The 21,050-nt window shown below is 45.8% G+C and overlaps 1 protein-coding gene and 2 pseudogenes across 1 annotated transcript; 2 read left to right on the top strand and 1 right to left on the bottom strand.

Moving 5' to 3' along the window:
- The first annotated feature begins 805 nt into the window (after window positions 1–805).
- On the top strand, window positions 806–5,336 carry LOC136504080 (uncharacterized; annotated as a pseudogene).
- Window positions 3,707–4,387, bottom strand: LOC136467797 (uncharacterized). The gene has a single exon (XM_066466585.1). The coding sequence runs from the start codon at window positions 4,385–4,387 to the stop codon at window positions 3,707–3,709; it is 681 nt and encodes a 226-aa protein (XP_066322682.1).
- A 5,481-nt stretch (window positions 5,337–10,817) lies between the features above and the next one.
- Window positions 10,818–20,844, top strand: LOC136550127 (uncharacterized; annotated as a pseudogene).
- The last annotated feature ends 206 nt before the right edge of the window (window positions 20,845–21,050 follow it).

The following is a 21,050-nucleotide window of genomic DNA, read 5'->3' as shown; positions in this document are numbered from 1 at the left end:
TTTTAGGAACTTCTTCGTTTGCTATACACATGCTGATGTTTATCTATCATCTATTGATTCAACCAAAATTTTCCTCTCACCAGGTGTTGCAACCGAACAAGATGTCCACGGCATCATTTTCTCACCTCTGCGTGGACGGTTTTCACAAACTTATCATGTAAAATGGTTCCTGTCAGTGTCTGATTTGTTAGTCGGTGAAAAGTGTATGAACTTTACCAGACCTTTCGCATGTAATATATGCATCCTGTGAGTCTCAACTTATTACATCCCGGAAGACAGTAAATCATATACTGCATGAGAATTATACATTCAAAAACCTGAACTTATTCCCTTATCGGCAGGCCTTCACTAGTGAAACATAAAAAGAGAAGCAAATAGAAAAAAAATAAAGAACGTGAAAAAATGAAATTAAAAATAATTAATTAGGGCAAAAGAAAAATGAATAAAATAAAGAAAAAATAGAAAAATGAAAAGAAGAACAAAAGGCCACGTATAAAAGAAAAATATAAAGAAAGAAAAAAGAAAGAAAAAATAAAGGAGAAAACGCACAAAGGAAATGAAAGAAAAGTAAAAAATAAAAAGAACGATAAAACAGCACAGAGAAAGGAAAAAAGGGAAAAAGAAAAGAAATAATAGAAAAAAGAAAAGAAATAAAAAGAGAAACTCACCTACCGAAGGGACCTACAGAACTACGACGCGGATCGAAGAAGGCGGCAATGGTGCGGACCGGGGCCATTACGGTGCGGAACGTATGCTGTATGTGGGCCGCGGCCTGAGCCACACGCTCTTTGGGCCGCTCGCGAGAGTCAGGCACGCGCGCGCTGGGGGGGTCGGCGCGAGGATCGCGTCCGACTGGTCGGCAGCGACGGTTTCCGCAATGGAAACGCTCGCGCGTCGGAGTCGCGCCCCCTTCGCTCGTCTGGAGTCGCGCCGCACGCCGCTACGCACCTCCGCCCGTCGCCGGTCGACCCCTCCGTTCTGCGCTCCTCCTCCGCCCCTCTCCGGCTCGCCCCTTACCCTCTGCGCTCCGCGACTTGCTTGCGCCTAGGCCGGTCGCAGGCCGCTGCCCAGCCCCAGCGCCCGAAGAAGGCCCAGGGCCCAAGCAACCAGCAGAACACAAAGCCCACAAAGCGACCAGGCGACTCCCGCCCCAATCCATCTGCTTCTCCGTCGCCCGCCGCCCGCCGCCGGCCGCCGGCCTGCCGGCTGCCAGCCTCTCCCCTCCCTCACCACACCTCGCCCTCCGCCCTGAAAGCTCACAGAACACAGGTTCGCCTTCCTCTTCCATAGCAGTAAGCCGGCAACAGCAGCAGCAATGCGACCTTCATTTCATCCTTTGCTTCCCAAATTCCAGCATTAGAAGAGCTTCTAGTCTAATTGCTCCTTCATTGCAGGAAGCCAGCCTATTCGAGACGAGCTCGAGCCTTGCTGCCTTGGCGAGCTTCAGCCGAATCGAGGTCGAGCCTGGCGGCAGGCCAACAGACAAAGCAACGCAAAAAACCCTTCGAATCAATGGAGACCTCCGCAGCAACCCCGACCCGGCCGCCCCACCCGGCGGCCGCTTCCCCATCGCCGTCGCCCTCGTCGTCGCTGAGGCTGTGGAGGCCAGTGGCGCAGCGCAAAGTGCGCAACCAGTGGTCGCATCTGAGGGCCGCCAAGGACCTAGTGGCTGGCCGCCGTTGCTGACGGTCGCTCCCACGCCTCCGCGCTCGTCAACACCCACCTCTCCCGCAGGTAGGCTTGCTTTCTCTCTGCGTGGGGGTACTTCCTGGGTTTGAGATTACGGCCATGGATGACGGAGTTGTGTGGGGTTGGCTGTCAGGAACATGCCGGCGACGGATTTGGGGGTGCTCAAGGACATGCCGGGGATCCGCGATAAAGCTAACTCCAAGTTGGCACGTAGAGAGGTAGTAACACCTTGGCCACCAATTCAGTGTAAGATTTGCTTCACAGCGTGATTTAGTTATCCATTATGCTACTAATCCTTTGATTTTGTTGCTTTCTTGGTTTAGGAGCAATACAGTGGCATGCTTCTGTCGGCCTACAAGGAGATGGTAATTTACCACTGCAAGGCTATGCTGATTCAGTTATTTTAAATTCAGGCCCCATAGCGCATTGTAGTTTGATGTCCAGTAATATTTTTCTTCATTACCCTGTTCATAGGTCCGTCAGCTGTCCTACTTGGTTAAAGCTTCCCATTCTATGCGCCGTTTTTCCAAAGCGACTCCAAATTGTTCCATCATGCAGTTTTCTGACTGCCAAGATGATTTGAATGATTCAGGGGATGGTGGAGGAGCGCCAGTATTCAAATGGTTCTCCATATTAGAATTTGGTGGGTTACTCATCTCTTGCTTCTCTGGATTAAGTCACTACTAAGATCTTTTGTCTGTTGGGTGTACCAATGATCTCCTAACCTATCTGATTGCCTTTGAAAAGTTTCAAAAGGTCAAATGAGTTTGATTTAGTAAGACTACTCAGAGTACTATACTTTTCTGGTTAAATATATATATTCTCACGTTTGAGAAATGCCAATCAATATCTGAGATCACTGTGCAGATTATGTTTACATATTTCGAGTCCACATGATAAAAAGATATTATGTTTTCTTTAATCACCTCAGAGAGTCTTGCCCAGGAGCTTGTTGAGATGTTTGTTTCAGAGCAAAAGTTGAAGGTACATCATCCCTCTTTATATGGTGATGTTTGCTGATAACAGAAAAGTTTTTTTATTCAGTCTATCTGTGTTTTAGGTTGTGTGTTCTTCTTCTCTTTTGGAGAAGTCTCCTGACAATGTAAATCATTTGTATCTGTAGAGGCTGCTACTCTTGGGATTTTTCTCGATTACTTTAAACGAAGGTGTAGAACATCAGACATCATTAGATTGGGATGATGAGCTATATGATGGTGAATGAAACGAACTTCAGAGTATTGGCCTTCAGTCAGGAGATACCTATCAACTGCCTGAAAATTGGAGTGCAGATATCTTAGGGAGTCAGCGGCCTGGCAATACCCCTTCGCACGAAGTTTTACATGTTCTTGTTTATGGTTTGAAAAGTTCACTTATGGTCCTTCGGAAATCTTGCACTTTATCTAGACACATGCATTTCATATAACAAACTGTTTCTTTCCTGATATCCTCTTTTTGGTAGGCTTATAGAATACTAAGTTGTCAATGTGTAAACAAATGATTTATAGAAGGATCATCTTTGTATTAGATCAAATTTAGCTAGCTAAAGCTGTCATGCTTCTCAAACAAGGTTATATATCTTGTTAACTTCCTATTTTACAGGTTTATTTAAGGCAAAATTTGCTACAGGACATGCAAAGTGACCCCTCTTTGCTAGCGGACATGCAAAATTTGGCGATTTGCTGGTGGACACTCTGGTTCCTTACAAATTTGCTGGTGGACACCGGACCGAAAAAAATATTCATTTCTAGGCTTTCGAGGAGAGAGAAGCATGGGAAATGTCCTTTCTGCCCCTGGCTGTTTCTCGGTCTCCTTCCTCTGGCCACGGCGGCGCAGGGCCCACACACGGTAAAACTGTGATCACTGGGCTTGACTTCAGCTGATGTGGCATTTGACGGCTACGTGGCGTGATAGGATTGGCTCATATAGGTGATGTGGCCTCACCTTTGACTGGTTGACCGGTGGTCAAAATAGGATCTGAACTGCCCATCTCAGATCGGACGGTCGTGGTTCGCTGCCTTCATGTCCAGGAAGACAGAAGCAACTGCGATGGCTCGGCTTGGAGCTCCGGCGAGGACAGGGGAAGGTGCCGTGGCTTTGAATCGAGGCCTTTGAGGGGTTGGGCGGACGTGCCATGCCACTGCGGTTCCAATGGAGGAAACGGGGTGGCGAAAGGAGGTGTGCACGGGGAGATCGATGATCTCGAGCTGTGGTTGGCCATGGCGGCGGCGGCGATTCGAGGCACTGCAGCAAGAGAGGAGGCTCGAGGAGGGGAGGCGTGGTGGCGGCGTGCGATCGCGGTGCCGGTGCTTCCCTTAAATAGGGCGGAGAGGGGAAGGATGGCCGGGTCGTGGAACTTAAAAGGGGTCGTCAATGGCGGCCGCGGTGGCAAGTGTGGTCGCTGCGGTGCAGAAGGGAGCTCGGGAGGGCGAGGCAGACGCGGCGAGCAGAGAGGAGTCCGAGGGCGCTCTTTATAGGGGTCGAGGAGAGGAGGAGAGAGCCGGGTCGCGAGCTTCACGTGCAAGCCGTCAATGGCGCCGCAACTCTGACACGACGCGTGCGGGATGGACAGATCGAGCGAGGGCGGGTGCGGCTGGTGGGTGTAGGCTCGGTCCACACGGGTGTGGTGGACGCGGGGAGGAAGCCTGGGTGGCCGCGCCGCCCGAGCAGCGCCCCCAGCTACAGCAGCCACGGTGGCCATGACGGTGGTGGCCCTGCTTGGCCATGGTGCTGCTCGGAGGGGGAGGGAGGAGGGAGGAAGAGGTGTGGCTCGGAGGAGGGGCGCAGCCGCCGTCGACGGTGGCGTTGTGGGGCCGAGGTGCTGCTCGGAGAGGGAGAAGGGAGGACGCGGTGTTGCTCGGAGCAGATGGGGAAGAAGAAAGAGGTGTAGAAGAAAGGGCAGGGGCAAATTGGACATTTTACCGCCATTCTCTCTCCACAGCAGCTAGAAAGTAATATTTTATTGGATGGGGTGTCCACCAGCAAATTTGTAAGGAACCAGAGTGTCCACCAGCAAATCACCAAATTTTGCATGTCTGCTGGCAAAGAGGGGTCACTTAGCATGTCCTGTAGCAAATTTTGCCTTTATTTAACCACTTGGCATACTAATATGAACATCAAGCTGAGTAGGTAAACCATATTTTGTTATCTTTTAACTTTTGGATTTTATATGTTAACAAATAGAATTTGCACCTTGAATTTGGTTGTGATAACAATGATGATTTCTTACATTATATCAGAATTGATGAAATATTTGAGCTTGTTAAGGAGGAGATGGAGATTAAACTGTCTTGAAGATTCTGATTCATTTTGTTGGGCTAATCATCAAGTAAGAAGAAATGGAAAAGAAAGAGCAATCAGTTCACTATTCACCAGGTTTCTCTATCCAGTGTCTTTCTTTGCCTTAGTAGAAGTCTTGAGAGCTTAGCTATGCTCTTAGAATATAGTACTGCTCTCGAAATGCACATACAGATCTAAGCCAGTACAAACCCATGCTATTTACCCAATGGTCACCCTGGAAACATATTGGGAGAGTTACGGATCATTCACCTAGCTTCAAGTTTGTTCTGAGATAATGTAGATGTGCAATATTTGCTTCATTCGCATGCGTTACAGATATTGGTGACATTCTTGTCGAAAGTACATATTGCTTTTGGTGGTTTTCATTAGGTTTATGGATTGTAGATTTTCTGGTTATTATTATTATTATTATTATTACGAACCCAGAGAAAGTAAGCTGTGGATTAATCCATGCATGTACATGATGTATGTTGTTGTCCTTTGGTGCTGGAAGGATTAGTGGGTACTGGGTACTTGGGACTGGTAGCCTGTGTGGGAAAAGGCAAGCACAGTGCTGCTAGGCTGTACTGTCCAGTTGCCTTGGCCCGCTATGTCCTATACCCAGGCTGGGCCTGTCAGCCCATCAATGTCCCTAGATCCAAAAACTTTCACTTTATTTTGTTCGGAGGAAAAAGAAAGGCTTTTGCCTCCTTTTCTGTTACCGTCTTGGATGGCACAACAAGGGATAATGTGCACCGCTAATTTTATTAGATATACAATATGCGCTCTTACTTACACTACAACGTACAGCATGCTCTACGTATCTGGAGGAAAAAAAATCATGTCCTCTTCCATAGCCAACGAACAGCCAAGTCTTGGGCCAAATATCTGTGTGGTTTTCTTCTCCTTTTTAGAAGGAATATCTGCGTTGTTTTCTAGTCATTCTGTTGTTGCCATAGGCATGATCCATCTCTCGCCCATATTCCTAGGGAGATCTGGCGAGAGGAGAGCCATTGAGGCAATAGCTCTTCTGCTGACTGCTGCAGTGCTGCTGCCGCCACAAATTCCAAGCGAACACTTGATGGAGGAGAGGATAGGAGAGCCTCGTTCCACTAGCACTAGGGGACCCAAGCAAAGAAGCATGCCATATCCGATATCCATTTCCAATGATTGGGAACTTAGGTGGAAGATTCATAAAGGGACGGATGATGCGAATTAAGAAAAAACATGGGCCAGGCCCCAGGGTGTGGACCAGATGCTTCCATTATCGTTATCTCTGTTCCTTTCAAAACGACTTGTAGGATTATTATACCGGTACAATATTCCCTCACGTACCCAGGACACCAGTCAAACTAACGAACATGTGCTCACTAGCTCACTAGCAGCAGTGCTGCTGATCCTTGCTTCAGAGTCCAGACGACCTGTCCGTCAGCCCTGCATTGATAATTAATTTGTGCGAGTAACGAAACCGATTCTGGGCAGGTCAGCCGGTACCGGTCAGGTGACTAGGTGAGTCTAGCACTGACCGGCCAATGCAGTGTCTCTCTCTACCCGATCTGCCTGTCTGTCTCCCCGTGATGACTAATCAGACTGCGAGGCACAGAGGGAGACTAGGAGAGGGTGACGCTGCTGGCCTGTTGGCTGCTGCTATAAACAAATAGGAGTACCACCACAAGGCATAGTTTTTCCCGGGCTCACATGTCATGACATGAGTATGACCAAGACCACCGTTGCGACCACACGCACACGCAGTGACGCATCTATCGCTCTCTGTCCGAGGGGGAATATGGAATGGAATGATGCCGGCCAAGCGACGCGGCGACCAGCGGCATGCAGATGCAGGGAGGGCCCCATCACGAGCAGAGCAGGTCAATCGCAGCCGTACCCTGCAGTAATCAATGCCGGAATGTTCCTGCTGCCTGTCCGCCTCGGCCTCCACTTGTGGCCCTTTTTCAATGTTGTTTTCGAAGAAAACAACCTGCAGGTGCTGTCTGCTGTGGGACTCTGCGGTCATGCGTGCCGATCTCATCTGCCTCTGCCTGCCGATGACACACGGGGGCAGCAGCCAGCAGGCACCACCTGCCTGCGTCGCCGTGTCGCCGTCAGGGTCAGGCAGGCAGGGTCGTCAGGGTTCCCGGATCCCCAGCAACTGGTGGCCACGTCGTCGTCGTCGTCGGAAAGCGCAATCAAAGTCCGGCTGGTCTGTGGTCTCGTGCACGCACGCACGGGGTGCTGCTGTTGGCTGCTGCAGCTACGAGAATCCCTTTGTTAATTATGGCGCCCAGGTGGGGGCTTTAAAACTGGAAAGGTCCCGTGTTCCTTTGCTTGCGTACTGACTGGTGCAGTGGTGCTACAAGGACTAAAATGCCAGTTGCCAGGAGGCCAGGATCTCTGTCTCTGGTCTGGTGTCCAAATCAGCAAGCTTTTCAGTTTCTGATGAAAAAGGTAGCTCGATCGGCAAGTCAACCTCAGACGCGGTTTTTTTTTTATTTTGGATTTTGGAGGCAAGGCAACTTGTGAACTATGAAAGGAAAGGGTGTGCTGGCTGGCTGGCTGCCCTTGCCTTCCCCAATCAGAGGCCGGGAATAGATGGATAAGCGGATATTATTCTCCTAGATCCTCTCGTCACTTGCGCAAAGTACAACAAAAAGGGCTGGGGAAATGGCTGGCGCCATGACACATGACGTGACAAGATTATCAATTCCCGTCCACTTTGCAGATCTCCTTCACTCTCGGGTCAGCATTTTTAATGCTCTCGCACGAGCAACGGAAAAAGGCAGACAGAAAGAAAAGGGCCGGCCGGCATCTAGTACATACACTTGACTACACGCACGCATGCAGATGTGTGGCTGCTGGGTGAGGTGAGGTCGCCCATGTTTTTTTCCCCACGGCCACGGGATGGGAAAGGGACGCGTAGCGTAGGCGGCAGAGGTGTCGCTTTGCCCAGGAATCTTGGAGCGAGTACGTGGAGATCGATCCAGTGGCGTGTGACGCGGACGCGCACGGCTCGGCGGCTAGGCGTCGCGGCCGGGCGTTGGGAAATGGAACGCGCCACTGCCTGGTGACTGGTGGCCGCTGACTGCTGTGCACTGCTGCATGCAGACGCCGATCTGCCAGACGGCGGCCAGCCGGTGTGCTGCAGCACTGCAGCGCAGCGCGTGCGTGCGCACGGGGTTTGTCCCGTGCCCGTGCACCCGCGTGGCGTGCCGCCGCTTTTGTCTGTGGGCGCCGGAGCCGGACACGGACAGTGCATGCAATTAAGCTCGGCAGTTGCGGGGATGCAACAGAATTACAGAAACAGCCCCCCCCCCCCCCCCCCCCCCCCCCCCCCCCCCCCTTCCTACCACATCCTGGCGTCGGCATGCATGCATGCCGGCCTGTCTCGTAGCAGTGCCCTATCTAGTACTGCTTCCGGCCGGCTGCCGCCACTACTGCTGGTAACTGTTAGTAACTGCACACAGGTGCAGATGCTTTGGCACGGCATGGCCCTGGCCTCTGGCGTCCAGGGAATGTTCCGAGTCGGTACAGGCCAGTACAGGCCTACTACAAGCTCCCCAAGTCCCAAGGTCATGTGACCGTGTGAGATTTGATGACGAGATGGAAAAAGCGTTGTACTTTAGCAGTGGGGGCAGCAGCAACCGCCGTGAACAGAACAGCAGACAGATGTGGTCGTGGAGTGTCGTGGAGTATGATAATAATAACCTCTCCCATTGGCTGACTGCTTCCTTCTTTGACAGATTGCATACGGCTACTGCTGGGAGTATCTATCATAGGGATGAGGTCAAGACCAGCTTTTGTTTTCACCTTTTCACTTTGGATAATAAGACAGGAGTAAGAGAGGTACTCTAGGTCCGTCTGACCTTTCAATCATTTGGAGTATGTGCTCCCGGATGTGAGTAACCAACTGAGTAAACTGGTTTACCGGCCGGCTTATTTTTAGTGACTGCGAGTCACTCAGCAGAAGCTCGCCTACCGCTTTGGTGTGTTATATAATAGAAGGGAGTCTATTTAAGGCATTTTGCTAGCTAGATTCTAATGTATGCAGGGGGGGGGGAAACTTACTAGGTCCTATATTACCTTAGCTAGTACAGTACCTATAAAGATACAGTGACATTTGATGTACATTCTTAGTGTTTGGGAGCAAAGATACTTCATGTGCCATATTCATAGTGTAGTAACCACGAGAAGGCATCTACTCCATATCTCAATTGTGGAGTCTTCTGTCCATTTATACCCATGCTTATGTGCACGTCTTTCTACTACATGATAGAAGTCGTAATGTCGTTATGATTCCCTACTTCATATAGTTACTACACATACAAATATATATTTATGTAAGTTGTTGTAGTTCTTAGGATCACTTTAGGTTTCTTTTATAGTGCACACCAATTCAAGGACATTAATTGTCCCCCCCCCCCCCCCTAAATGTACTTGCATGTTTTGCTTGCTGACAAAAGATCAGTACTAATAATCATTGAGTGTAGTCAGGGTATAAAGATTGTACGATTTAACAACTTCTCTTCTTTCAGATAACTTGATTGGAGGTATAGGATAGAAACATTGCAATAGATACATTCATGATGTTCCCCAATGGACAAACATGGTGAGACGTATTCTCCCAAGGTCATAGATGAACTATTGGAATGGAGTGAGTACTGGACGTATGTGAGGCATCCTAACTATTTGTTTTCATTGATTCCCTTGTGGTGGTTTCTGCCGGCCCAATTTCATTGACTCCCGAATCAGCATAAGTGCTTGAATTTATATCAAATTATTACATTCGACCACATGATGTTTAGGGATCAATAGACCACAAAACACCTATATTTTTACTAGTAATTTCTATGATAAAATGACATTTCAAATAAAAATGACATAAATATTTTTAAAGCATTTTTATGAATCTAGCAAAGTAGCAGAGTCTGTCCTACACCGCCAATAAGTGTATTTCGTTATGTATCCATAGTCATTGTTAAAAAGAACTGACCACTAGAAAACCTAAAATAAAATACTTTTGTAATAGGAGTGAGTAACAAAAAAAGTTCTACAATTCATTTGCATACTTTCTCTAGACCTTTAAGGTGCAATTGAAATTTTAAATCTTTTTCATGATCAATAAATCACAAAAAATATATAGTTTAGAAACATGAAAGTTTATATTGAACTATACTTTCATGATTTTTCAAATAAACAAAAAATGATTACGCCTACATGTAATAATATAAATATATAATTTATGGTTAAACCATGTGTATATCTCTAGAGTCCATCATGCCCACACACCAAATCTTTTCTTTACCAAGGAGTATGGGCGTGTTTGGTTGGGATCCTGAGCCAATTAGATATGGCCTGAACCCCTGGCAGCAAAAATCCAACTCTATAGAGTGATGCTTGGGCCAGACAACTTAGACAAATCATCAACCAAACAAGCCCTATGTCTTCGCCAAATATCTGTATATACACGGGGTGAAGTAAAAATTAATGTTTTACTACACGCTCAACACCATCAAACAACCTCCCTCTTTAAAAGTTAAAACCAACCTATCCCCTCATTTATACTCGCCACTTTACTGGCGGGCTCCCATCCCGATGGCTCTTTCACACCTCTCTTTCCTACCCCCACCACCCCCCTCCACCCGGTCCCTTTTCTCCCCTAACGCCGTCAGCCCCGCGCCGTCACCCACGCTCTCGATCCAACAACCCACGCCCCTGCGCCGACCGCAGATGGACGGCCGGGATCACCCGCTTCCGGTCCAGGCCGAACCGGGCCCATCGGGCGAGCCGGACCGGACGCGCCTTCGTTGAAACCTTCGCAGGGCCAGTACGCCACGCTTTATCTTGCACCCCCCCCTCTCCACGAGCTACAGCTCTGTAGCGCTCTCTCTCCTGGCTCGCTCGCTCGCCTCGCCTGCGCCCTCTCTCTCTTTCTCCTGGCTCGCTCGCGCTGTGGAGCTCGAGACCCTCGCCATTCCGCCGCGGGAAACCCTAACCCTAGCCCTCGCACCGCCGCGGGAGGCTGCGGGAGAAGCCCGGGTCGCGCCGCGCCGCCGATCCCGATCCAGACGCCGTCGCGCCGAGCCGCGCTGATCGAGGTAGGTCTCGCCCGAATCGGGCCGGAATTCGCGGGGTCTCTCCCCGGGTGTGCGTCTGCAGGGTGGTGAATCGGGCGGGCGGGGCCTCGCCCGGAGGGTCCGTGACGTGATCGGGTTTGGGGATTTTTTGAGGGGGATAATGGTGCGGGCTTTTTCTCCGGGGGATCTGTGCGGTTGGGGAAATTGGGAGCCCAGTGCTGCTCGATCTCGCCGCGTTTTGGTCGCCGGTGCTCGGCGGGATGCTAAATTTTAGGTTTTAGTGGGTAATTTGTGCGTGCGGGGCTGGGGTTTGGTGGATTCAAGCTTGGGTTTCAGGTCACCCGAGCTGAGGCTCTCGCTACAAGCTGGCTCTTGGAGCGTTTAGGCTTGCTTAGCTTGAGCTGCTCCTTGCCGCGTGCGCTGGGATTTGGGCGTCTCCTAGTTGGGGAGAAGCGTGGGGATTTAGGGATGCCTCTGTAGATGCCGCACGCTTTGTTCCTGTTTTCTCCCCCCCTTTTTTTTTTCAGCGGCCTTCTTGCTTTCACGGCTCCTTAGAACTTTGAGCTCTTAGTGTCTCGTCTAGTGGACGCGGCAGTGCTCAAAACTGCTTCCTTTCTGTTTCTTCTTCATCTTAAAAGTCTTAGGCAGCTGCATCCCGTGTTTAAGGGGCCAAAAGTCTGGATCTTTGGCCTCAACAGGTGTATGGAGTGGTGCTTCTTCAACTGTTGACATTTTTTAACTACACTTCCTCTTGTATTTGCTTGATTTTGTGCCCCAAGTGTTCTGTGTTATGAACTGTAGCTGGTTTTCAAGTGTAGTCCAACGAGCTTGTCGTTTGTAGTTTCCATTTGTGAACACTCGGATGTAGTTATTGTGCTGTGTGGGTGTTCTATTCTTTTGCTGAGGTCATAGGTGGGTATTGGCTGCTAATTCAGTTTCCTGTCATTTTGTGAAGTGAGAGAAGCCTATGCTAATAGTGAAAGCCTTTATATCTTTTTTTGTGCTTTTATAATTCTTCATTCCTGTGCCTGTCAAAGTATGGCCACTAGTATTGATGAGGAGCCCTAGGATACTCAAGTTCTTGCTCATGAATTGTATGAAGCTCTTGTTCCTTGTCACTGATTGCACTAGTTTACTTCACTTGCAAGTTGCCACCTACGTTAAGCTTAATTGACATCATCAGTTACAATCAAGGCTTTTTAGACATCAAATCATAAGCTCATTTTTTCAATTGGAGTTCTACCACTGCGAATTTTTATGACTGCTCTCGTCTGACCTGTGTGTGCTTTTGTGCACACCTGCATTAAAGCATGTGTCTCATTTATTAACTATGCTTCTATCTTTTAAGCAAGAGGAGATCCACTTTGCTATTCATTGTTGGTTTGGAAACTTAATTATTTATCTTCAAGTTATGGCATTAATCTTTTTATAAATCAATAACATAGTGCTGGCACAAATTTGGGAACATCTGTTGTACTTAGATGCTGTGTTCTGCCATTACCTTGTATGCATCTGTTGCTCATGAATTTCTTTAATATACTAATGTAGCTTGCTTGTATAGCTTGTGGTCTTGTGGATTCTCCTGAATTGAGATGATTTTATGCAGCTAGGATATGGCTTGTTTCTTTGGTTGTTACGTACTTATATATCAATAATCGTTTGATACAATGATTCTTCCACATTTGCAGTCTCTGGCGGATTAGAGGACGGACACAATTTCAGATTGCTTGCAGCTAGTTTATTTTTCCAGCCCAGGGTGAACTTCTGGGTAGTGTAGTTTGTTGTGGGTTTATCTTCCTCAGCATAGAAGCAAACAGTTGTGAAAGCTGCTTATAGTTCTATATATGATATGAAAGTTTGGGAACTATCAACTGCAAATTGGCCACTCTTTCACGGGCATTAGACCCTTAGGGACAGCTCCAGGAATGTCACATTTTCACCCCACACAGCATGCGGGTGAGAATGATTTTCAGATGTGGCAGCAGCAGATGATGTTCAAGCAGTTGCAGGAGTTTCAGAGGCAGCAACAACTACAGCAGTCTGATCATGGAGCCAGGATGCAGCCCTCTTTTGGACAGTTTCATGCTCCTGCAAAACCTTTGCCTGCTGATCAATTGTCGACAATGTCAAATGAAATGGTCAACAATGAGGCCATGAATTCTGCATGGCCACATAATTTTACCGGTGGTGATCCGAATTTGACGAATAACTCCCAAATGTTGAATAATGGTAGCACAAATTGGGATCAGATTGTTGGTGCTCCCGGTGTGGGCAATTTCATGAATGGTTCAATGTTGGCGAATGCTCAGAATCAATCGATGAGACCAATGGGATTAGCTACCCACCAAGTGGATCAATCTTTTTATCCAATGCATGCTACTAGCAGCAGAGGGCCTGGAAACCAGTATTCCCAATTTTTAGGGATTCCTGCTGATCCTCAGAGTGCATTGGCAAGGGTTGGTTCAGATCAGTCAGAAAAGACATCCAGACCATTCAACTCTTCAATGAATGAACATGGTCTTCATATGCAAGGTACCGCCAGTTTGATGCATAATTTTCGTGGAAAAGGGGGTTTCTTAAATAACAGTCTGATGCAAAGTCAAGGTGATAATATCAGGGCAGGCAGTCCGGTTACAATGAATCAACTACAACATGGTTTTCAAACCCAAGATTTTCATGGTAGGTCAAACCAAGTTGATCTTCAAGTGGGCATGCAAGAGAAATCAGCAATGCAGGTAGGGCAAACAAGTCGTGGGGCTAGCCTTGACCCTACCGAGGAGAAAATCTTATTTGGGAGCGATGAGGATAGCAACTGGGGAGCTTTGTTGAGGGGTGACAATGATAATGGCAATTCTTTGGACAATGATAATTATGGTGGTGGCTACTCATCTCTACAGAGCGGTAGCTGGAGTGCCCTTATGCAGGAAGCTCTCCAGTCTACAACCAGTGAAAATAGTCCCAAAGAAGAGTGGAGTGGCTTGAGTTTCCATAAAAGTGAGCAGGTGATGGCTAACAATGCAACTTTATCAGGCCGCGATGATAATAAGCTTACTGGGCTAAGCAGTGCAAACCTAGAAAATGCACGTCCTTCGCCATCGTCCAGCTATGCTGATGGAACAATGAATAACCCAAATCTTGCCAGTTTTCAGCATGCCATAAGGCCTCCATTCGAGCGAAGGGACCATATGGCTCATGAATCTCCTACTGCTCTTGTTAACAATCATCAATCAACTTCTGAAGTGAACAATGGGTACTTTCAGCAGGGCTTAAAACAAATTCAGTCTGATGGAAGGCAAGAACAAGCGCACCTAGCAAATGGAATTTGGCCGCATCAAAAGACTGAACTGCTCAGAAATAATTTGCAGTCAACTGGTGTGCATGCTACGCCACCTGGTGTACATGGATTTTGGATGTCACAGCAAAATACAGCCTGATCACAATATCAACAGAGAGTCCAGTAATAACCAAAATGACTGGAAAGCTAACAATGCGCTTGGACAAGACATGCACAATAGCCAAAATGTCTTTAATAGCTACGAGAACTCTTGGAAGTCAACTGGAGGTAATGCGAATTCAGTCCAGAGACTTCAGCAGAGGAAGTCTGATGTAAGCACTACTCATGAAAGTTCAGATGGTAAAAATATTAGCATGATGAGCTCAAGCATGCCAATGATGACACAAGATCATTATCAGATGGTCACTAGTCGGAGTGGTGAGCAAATTGGCATGAACCATAATATGGCACATAGAGCTCCAGAGACCTCTGAATCACCAGGAAAAAGCGCAGAACAAAGACCAGGTGATTTTAACCAGGAATATCTAAATGCAACCCCTAATGAAAGGCAAACACACATTTTAAACCATGGACAACACATAACAAGTGATTCTGCTCCCAGAAGGCATTCTGTATTTGCTGGGAAGGAATCCGAAAATTTAGGTCAGTCTAGTCAGCAAGCAATGGGATCTTACATGTTGCAGAATCGTGCTATGGGGAGCTCTGGAATGAACATTGGCCCATCTCCAGGCAATCCAGTTTCAAATAATCTGTTTCCACCTCGGATGCGGAATAATCTGCAGCATCATTTTGGCACAAACTCCCATGTTTCCAATAATATGCCTTCAGTTAGTGAGGTATGCTCCTATTTCATCTCCATGACTGCTGTGCTTGATATTTTTTTGTTCATTCTCTTCTGTATCATTACACATTCTTGTTCATGAGGCAATTCCCTTATTTGTAGAAAATGATGATGGCACAGGAACAACTTCAATCTCGACATGGTCTTCCTAACAGCTCCAGTGCATTACCTTTTGGAGGAGCTGATACTGGTCTGTCTCAGAATAGAGCAGTTCAAAACAGGTACTCCCTACTTCATTTAATGCTTTGAACCAGGTCAATCCATAATAGTTTTTTTAACATCTAGTTGGTAATGTGAGGCTTCAGTTCCTGCTTCATTTATTGCACAGCTGCATTTAATTCTTTCTGTCATGATGAAACTGCTTCTGTTCATAGGCTACATTATTGATTTCCATTAGTACTGGAGAGGTTTACCTAAATGTCTGCCGTACTTGTCACTCTGTGTGTTACCTTTTGCCGTATGCTGAACTAGCAGTCCATAATCTTTCTGGATGTTCAAATATTCATGTTCTGTATTCTACTGTGATGTTTTGCAGTGTTCAGTAGCTCTGTTCTATGGGAGTTCTTTCTTGACTTAAGTAGTCCGTCCAGCATCTGTAGCCATCTCATGCTATTTTTTTTTTCATAAGGAGCCTGATGAATATATGTTTTCTGTAGTCAACATATGCTTCAGCTTCTTCATAAGGTGGATAACTCAAGAAATAGCAATGTGGTTGCTGACATACCCAACAATTCCCTTGGCGTTGTTTCTGCCCAGCAACAACTTAACCATTCCTCTTTGCAAGGATTTGGGTTGAGACTGGCTCCACCATCCCAACGCCAATCAAATTCGGGTAATTTATGGTCTAGTCAGACTAATGCTGATGGCAAGCAATCTGACCACTCAGTACAAGATGATGACCGCACACAGCTACCTTCCACCCCTAGCCAGTCATTGACTCCTCAGCATCAAAACTCTCAATCTTCACCATTTCACAGTTCAGAAACAGAAAATACTGGGCAACCAATTGCACGTTTCCCCCAATTAAGTTCAGGCCAACAGTATCCTGTGGCAGATGATAGATCTGGTCCTGCACCCATGGTGCAGCAGCAGCCTCAGCAAAGCAACTCCGCAACAGTGTTCAAGAATGTATGGACAAACATATCAGCACAGCGCCTAGCTGGTATGCAAGCTAACAAGATTACACCCAACATCCTTCAGTCTATGATGTTTCCAAATAATGCTGCAGCTTCCAACTTATGGAGCTCTCAGAAGGCAGATGATCAAGGGCAGAGGGCAGCAACTCCATCAGATATTGCAACAAGTTCGGCGAACTCACAGAATCAAGATCCAAAACAAGCTGCTGATAGTGATGCAGTGTTAGCATCTTCCCAGAAGGCAAACCTAGAGTCGGCAGGAACTACCGTAACAGGAGGTAATGAATCCTTGCAGAAGCCTTCTTCAGATGGGAATTCCATCAATGCTGTTTCATCCTTTGCACAGTTGCGTCAGCAAGGCATCCTTGGTGCTAAACATGGGGAGATCCCAGGAGCTAATTTTCAGGCTATGAATGCTTCCCACAATAGTGCTAATAATAGTGGTGGCATTGTTTTACATGGAAGCCCAGCACCTTCAAACATTCAGCAGCAAAATTACTCTCTTTTACATCAAATGCAAGCCTTGAGGCATACGGATATTGATCCAGGCAGTTTAGCTGGAAAGATGACAAGACCTGATATTGGTCCTGATGCTTCACAGATTGACTGGAAGTCTGGTCAGAGGTTTGCTCATGTAGCCAATAATTCAACCAAATCGTCTGCAGATAACATTGGAAGCCCTGGTGTCCCAGGGTCATTCACTTCAGACATGAAAATGCTGAGTTTTGCTTCAAGGAGTGAGGAGAGAAATCCTAATGTACCTTCTCAGCTTCCTTCTGGAGAGTGCCCGTCTCCTGGTATGGTTACTGCACAAAATGATAATCAGAATCAAGTTCAGCCTATGGGCACAAGTGCAACGTCAAATTCTGTTGAAAGAAGTGAGAGGCCAAGGATAAACCCTCAAATGGCACCTTCTTGGTTTGGACATTACGGAAACTATAGAAATGGTCAGAGTGTTGCTATGCTCAACGCGCAGAAGCCCATGGCTTTGCCATATAATTTTCCGAAAGCTTCTTGGAACAATGAAAATAATAACCCTGCTGAAAATAGAGTTGAATCTGGCCAATCTGTTAGGCCTGGGCATCATCTCCCATCAACAAGAATGGAAGCTTTGGTTCCTTCCAATGTAAAAGTATCTTCAATGATGAGAAGGCCTAAGAAGCGTAAAGCTATGGACTCCGCACTTGTTTCTTGGCATAAAATAATTGAAAGCCCACAAAAATTGAGGAACATCAGGTAAACATTATAACTCATGCTGCAGGTTCCAGTAATGTGTGGACACATTCTATGCTTAAGTTGTTATTAAGTTCTACCACCAGTTCCTGTGACTTTCCTTTATCTTTATTCCTTGATTGAATTGTTTTCATTTATATGGTTCTGATGTGCTTACAAACATGAAAACCTGTACTTTATTCACAGCACATTTGAGATGGACTGGGCTTGGGCAGCTAATCGGTTAATTGAGAAGGTTAGTACAACTTTACGATTCTGCTATTTCAGTTCTTGTCCATATTGGTTCAAGAGATTTATCTTGACGTTGAACTAAATTCTGGAACAGGATGAGTCAGAAACTCCAGACGATGCTCCTTTAAATTATTTACCGCGGAAGAGGCTAATTTTGACAACCCAGTTGATTCAGCAACTTCTCCCTGCTATACCAGCACCCATTCTGAGAGCACAAGCTGTGTCTGCTTACGAAAGTGCGACATACACTCTATCAATGCTGACACTAAGGGATGCGTGCAGCATGGCATCATCATCATTATATAACTCTTGCTCTCCCGTGGAGGATGAAAATAAGTAAGTCTCCCAAAAAAATGATTATTGTTATGTGCTTTTGCTTATTATTTTATATGAGCATGAAGGACATGCTTGTCTGGACCACCTTATTGTTCAAATGCTCATTTTCCTGATTTTACTCTATCATGGACTAGCCCATCTGAACATTTTACTCTATCATGGACTAGCCCATCTGAACAAACAACAAGTGCTAAGAAAATGGAAGACAAAGTGTCAAAGGCCGTGGAAGTCTTTGTTGGAAGAATCCGGAAGATGGAAAATGACTTTATAAGGTATGCGATGGCTAATGGCTGTAATGGTTCTCATTGGTATATGGTTCTTTATCTTCCCCAACATTACTGCTTTGACGCATTTATGTTAGAATGCTGTTATAATACATCCCTTTGACTGCTTGGAATTTCTGGCAGCACCAGCATACCTTGGACTGAGACCTTGAAATGTTGAAGCACCATTTATTTTTGTTACAAATAAGAGAGACTGAATTGGATAATTGTATTGGATCCCAATGGAGACTATATATATAGTACATGAGAGACACAAGAGGGAAATCCTAGACTAGGAGATTACACTAGTACCCTTGACTTTTACACCTTAACAATTTTATAATGAAATTTGGAAGAAATAAAGTACAATTATTGTTCAGGATGCTGTTGTGCTATCACTTTTGGTTTTGGCACCAAACCATTATGAAGTAGATGCACTTCTTGGCTCTATGTCCATGTATGGGGTTTCAAGTTCCAATAGAAAATTCTGGAAAATAATAAATCAAAAGGAAAAGGGAAATGAGACAGAAATGATACTACTAACCAAAAAAAAAAAAAAAATCCTTACACATTTTTGGCAACATTACTGCTTTGACGCATTTATGTTTAAGAATGCTGTTATAATACATCCCTTTGACTGCTTGGAATTTCTGGCAGCACCAGCATACCTTGGACTGAGACCTTGAAATGTTGAAGCACCATTTATTTTTGTTACAAATAAGAGAGACTGAATTGGATAATTGTATTGGATTCCAATGGAGACTATATATATAGTACATGAGAGACACAAGAGGGAAATCCTAGACTAGGAGATTACACTAGTACCCTTGACTTTTACGCCTTAACAATTTTATAATGAAATTTGGAAGAAATAAAGTACAATTATTGTTCAGGATGCTGTTGTGCTATCACTTTTGGTTTTGGCACCAAACCATTATGAAGTAGATGCACTTCTTGGCTCTATGTCCATGTATGGGGTTTCAAGTTCCAATAGAAAATTCTGGAAAATAATAAATCAAAAGGAAAAGGGAAATGAGACAGAAATTTTTGGCTTTGAACTGAAATTTCCAAGGATGTTGCGGCACCTCATACTAAAAAGTCAATTTTCCTCCAGAATGTTCTTGTTGGTTTAGCACCCAAATCTGAAGCTTAATGACATTGTTTGCACCTCAAAAGGTTTGCACTTCATATGTTTGCTAGTGTACTCTGGGGATGGCTGAATAAATAATTTTGAAATTGTAACTATGTTTTCTTCTTTCTAATTTTCTCCCCATGTTTCCACCTGTAGTTGGAAGTGAATTTTAAAGTGCTGGTATAAGTGCAAGCCAACAGTGTTGACTATATTTTCACCTACAGCTACATTTGTCATGATATTTATTTTCACGTGAGCCATTGACACCAGTTCCCACCTGTATTTGGATAACTAATAACTATCACGCCCTGTATCCTAGGAGGATTCCTAAATTAGTTTCGTGCTAATACATCTATATTAAGCTCAACTCAAACACGATTTGTTTATCAACACAATTTGCCTCCTTTTTGGCTGAAACACAATTTGCCTCTTGTTACAGTTTGAACAAGAGGGCCTCGATGCTAGATGTGCAACTGGAGTGCCAAGATCTGGAGAGAATTTCTATTGTAAATCGTTTGGGAAGATTTCATGGCCGGAACCATGCAGCAGCAGTCGAGGGTTCATCTGCTTCAGAAATGACTCCTCGGAGAATTTTTCCTGAAAGACATGTCATGTCTTTTGCAGTCCCTGGAAATCTTCCTGAAGGAGTCTACTGTTTGTCACTCTAGTGGAATGATCTTCAATTATTTTCTAGCCGCTCAGATAATACATCTCTGTGATTCCCAGTGCTCCTTATTCCATGCAAAGCATGGCCAAACAGAAGAGTCATATTATCAAGGTGTGACTTGAGAACCGGAAGCGTCACAATACCACGATGAGGCAGGCCGGGGGACGTGTTCCGGCCGATCAACTCAGTGCTGGCTGTTGTTGTTGTCCCTTATATCAAGTATAGGTCCATGTATATTGTGGAAAGTCAAGGAAAAAAACTGTGGATCTCCCATCATTTTTCTCCGATGAAGAGTAATTAGCTTCAGAATTTTTTAGAGAAGTCGATGCTTACTAGCTTAGTACATCTAGCGGATTTCTTCGCTATTTGTCAATCTCTAAGAAGTCCATGATGATGGAGTGTTGGCAGGCTAGAGTGGAAATAATAATGTGAGCCTTTCTCTGGGTTCTTTGGTTCCTTTAGGATGGGATGCAAATTGGCTAGTGTGTCCAGTCTAACTGACCACCCTTGTTAGTCAGCAGTTAAGTACTAGTTTTATGTAGTGCTGAAAGCATTCATGGAACAAGTGGCGGGTAAAGTGCTTGGAAATTCTTGTATACCCGTGATGTTTAAACGCTAACGGGTTCCTGTAAATTTAAAGTGCCAATATTCCTGAGGATTTTACTTCATGCAAATTGGCTAGTGTCTCCAGCTGTGTCAATGTGTGAAGACGTGCAGCTTTCGGTGTTCAGTTTCGCTAGCACTGAGGATTTGAAGTGCCAATATTCCTGAGGATTTTACTGAATCTGGGACACGTGCAGCTTTCGGTGTTCAGTTTCGCTAGCACTGAGGCACTGAAAAGTTACCCCTTGTCCCTTGAGGAATGAACTCATGATAGACC

The sequence above is a fragment of the Miscanthus floridulus genome, chromosome 1 (assembly GCF_019320115.1).
Source record: "Miscanthus floridulus cultivar M001 chromosome 1, ASM1932011v1, whole genome shotgun sequence".
Taxonomy (NCBI): Eukaryota; Viridiplantae; Streptophyta; class Magnoliopsida; order Poales; family Poaceae; genus Miscanthus; species Miscanthus floridulus.
The sequence above is the reverse complement of the archived record's forward strand: the minus strand, read 5'-3'. Positions and strand labels throughout refer to the sequence as shown.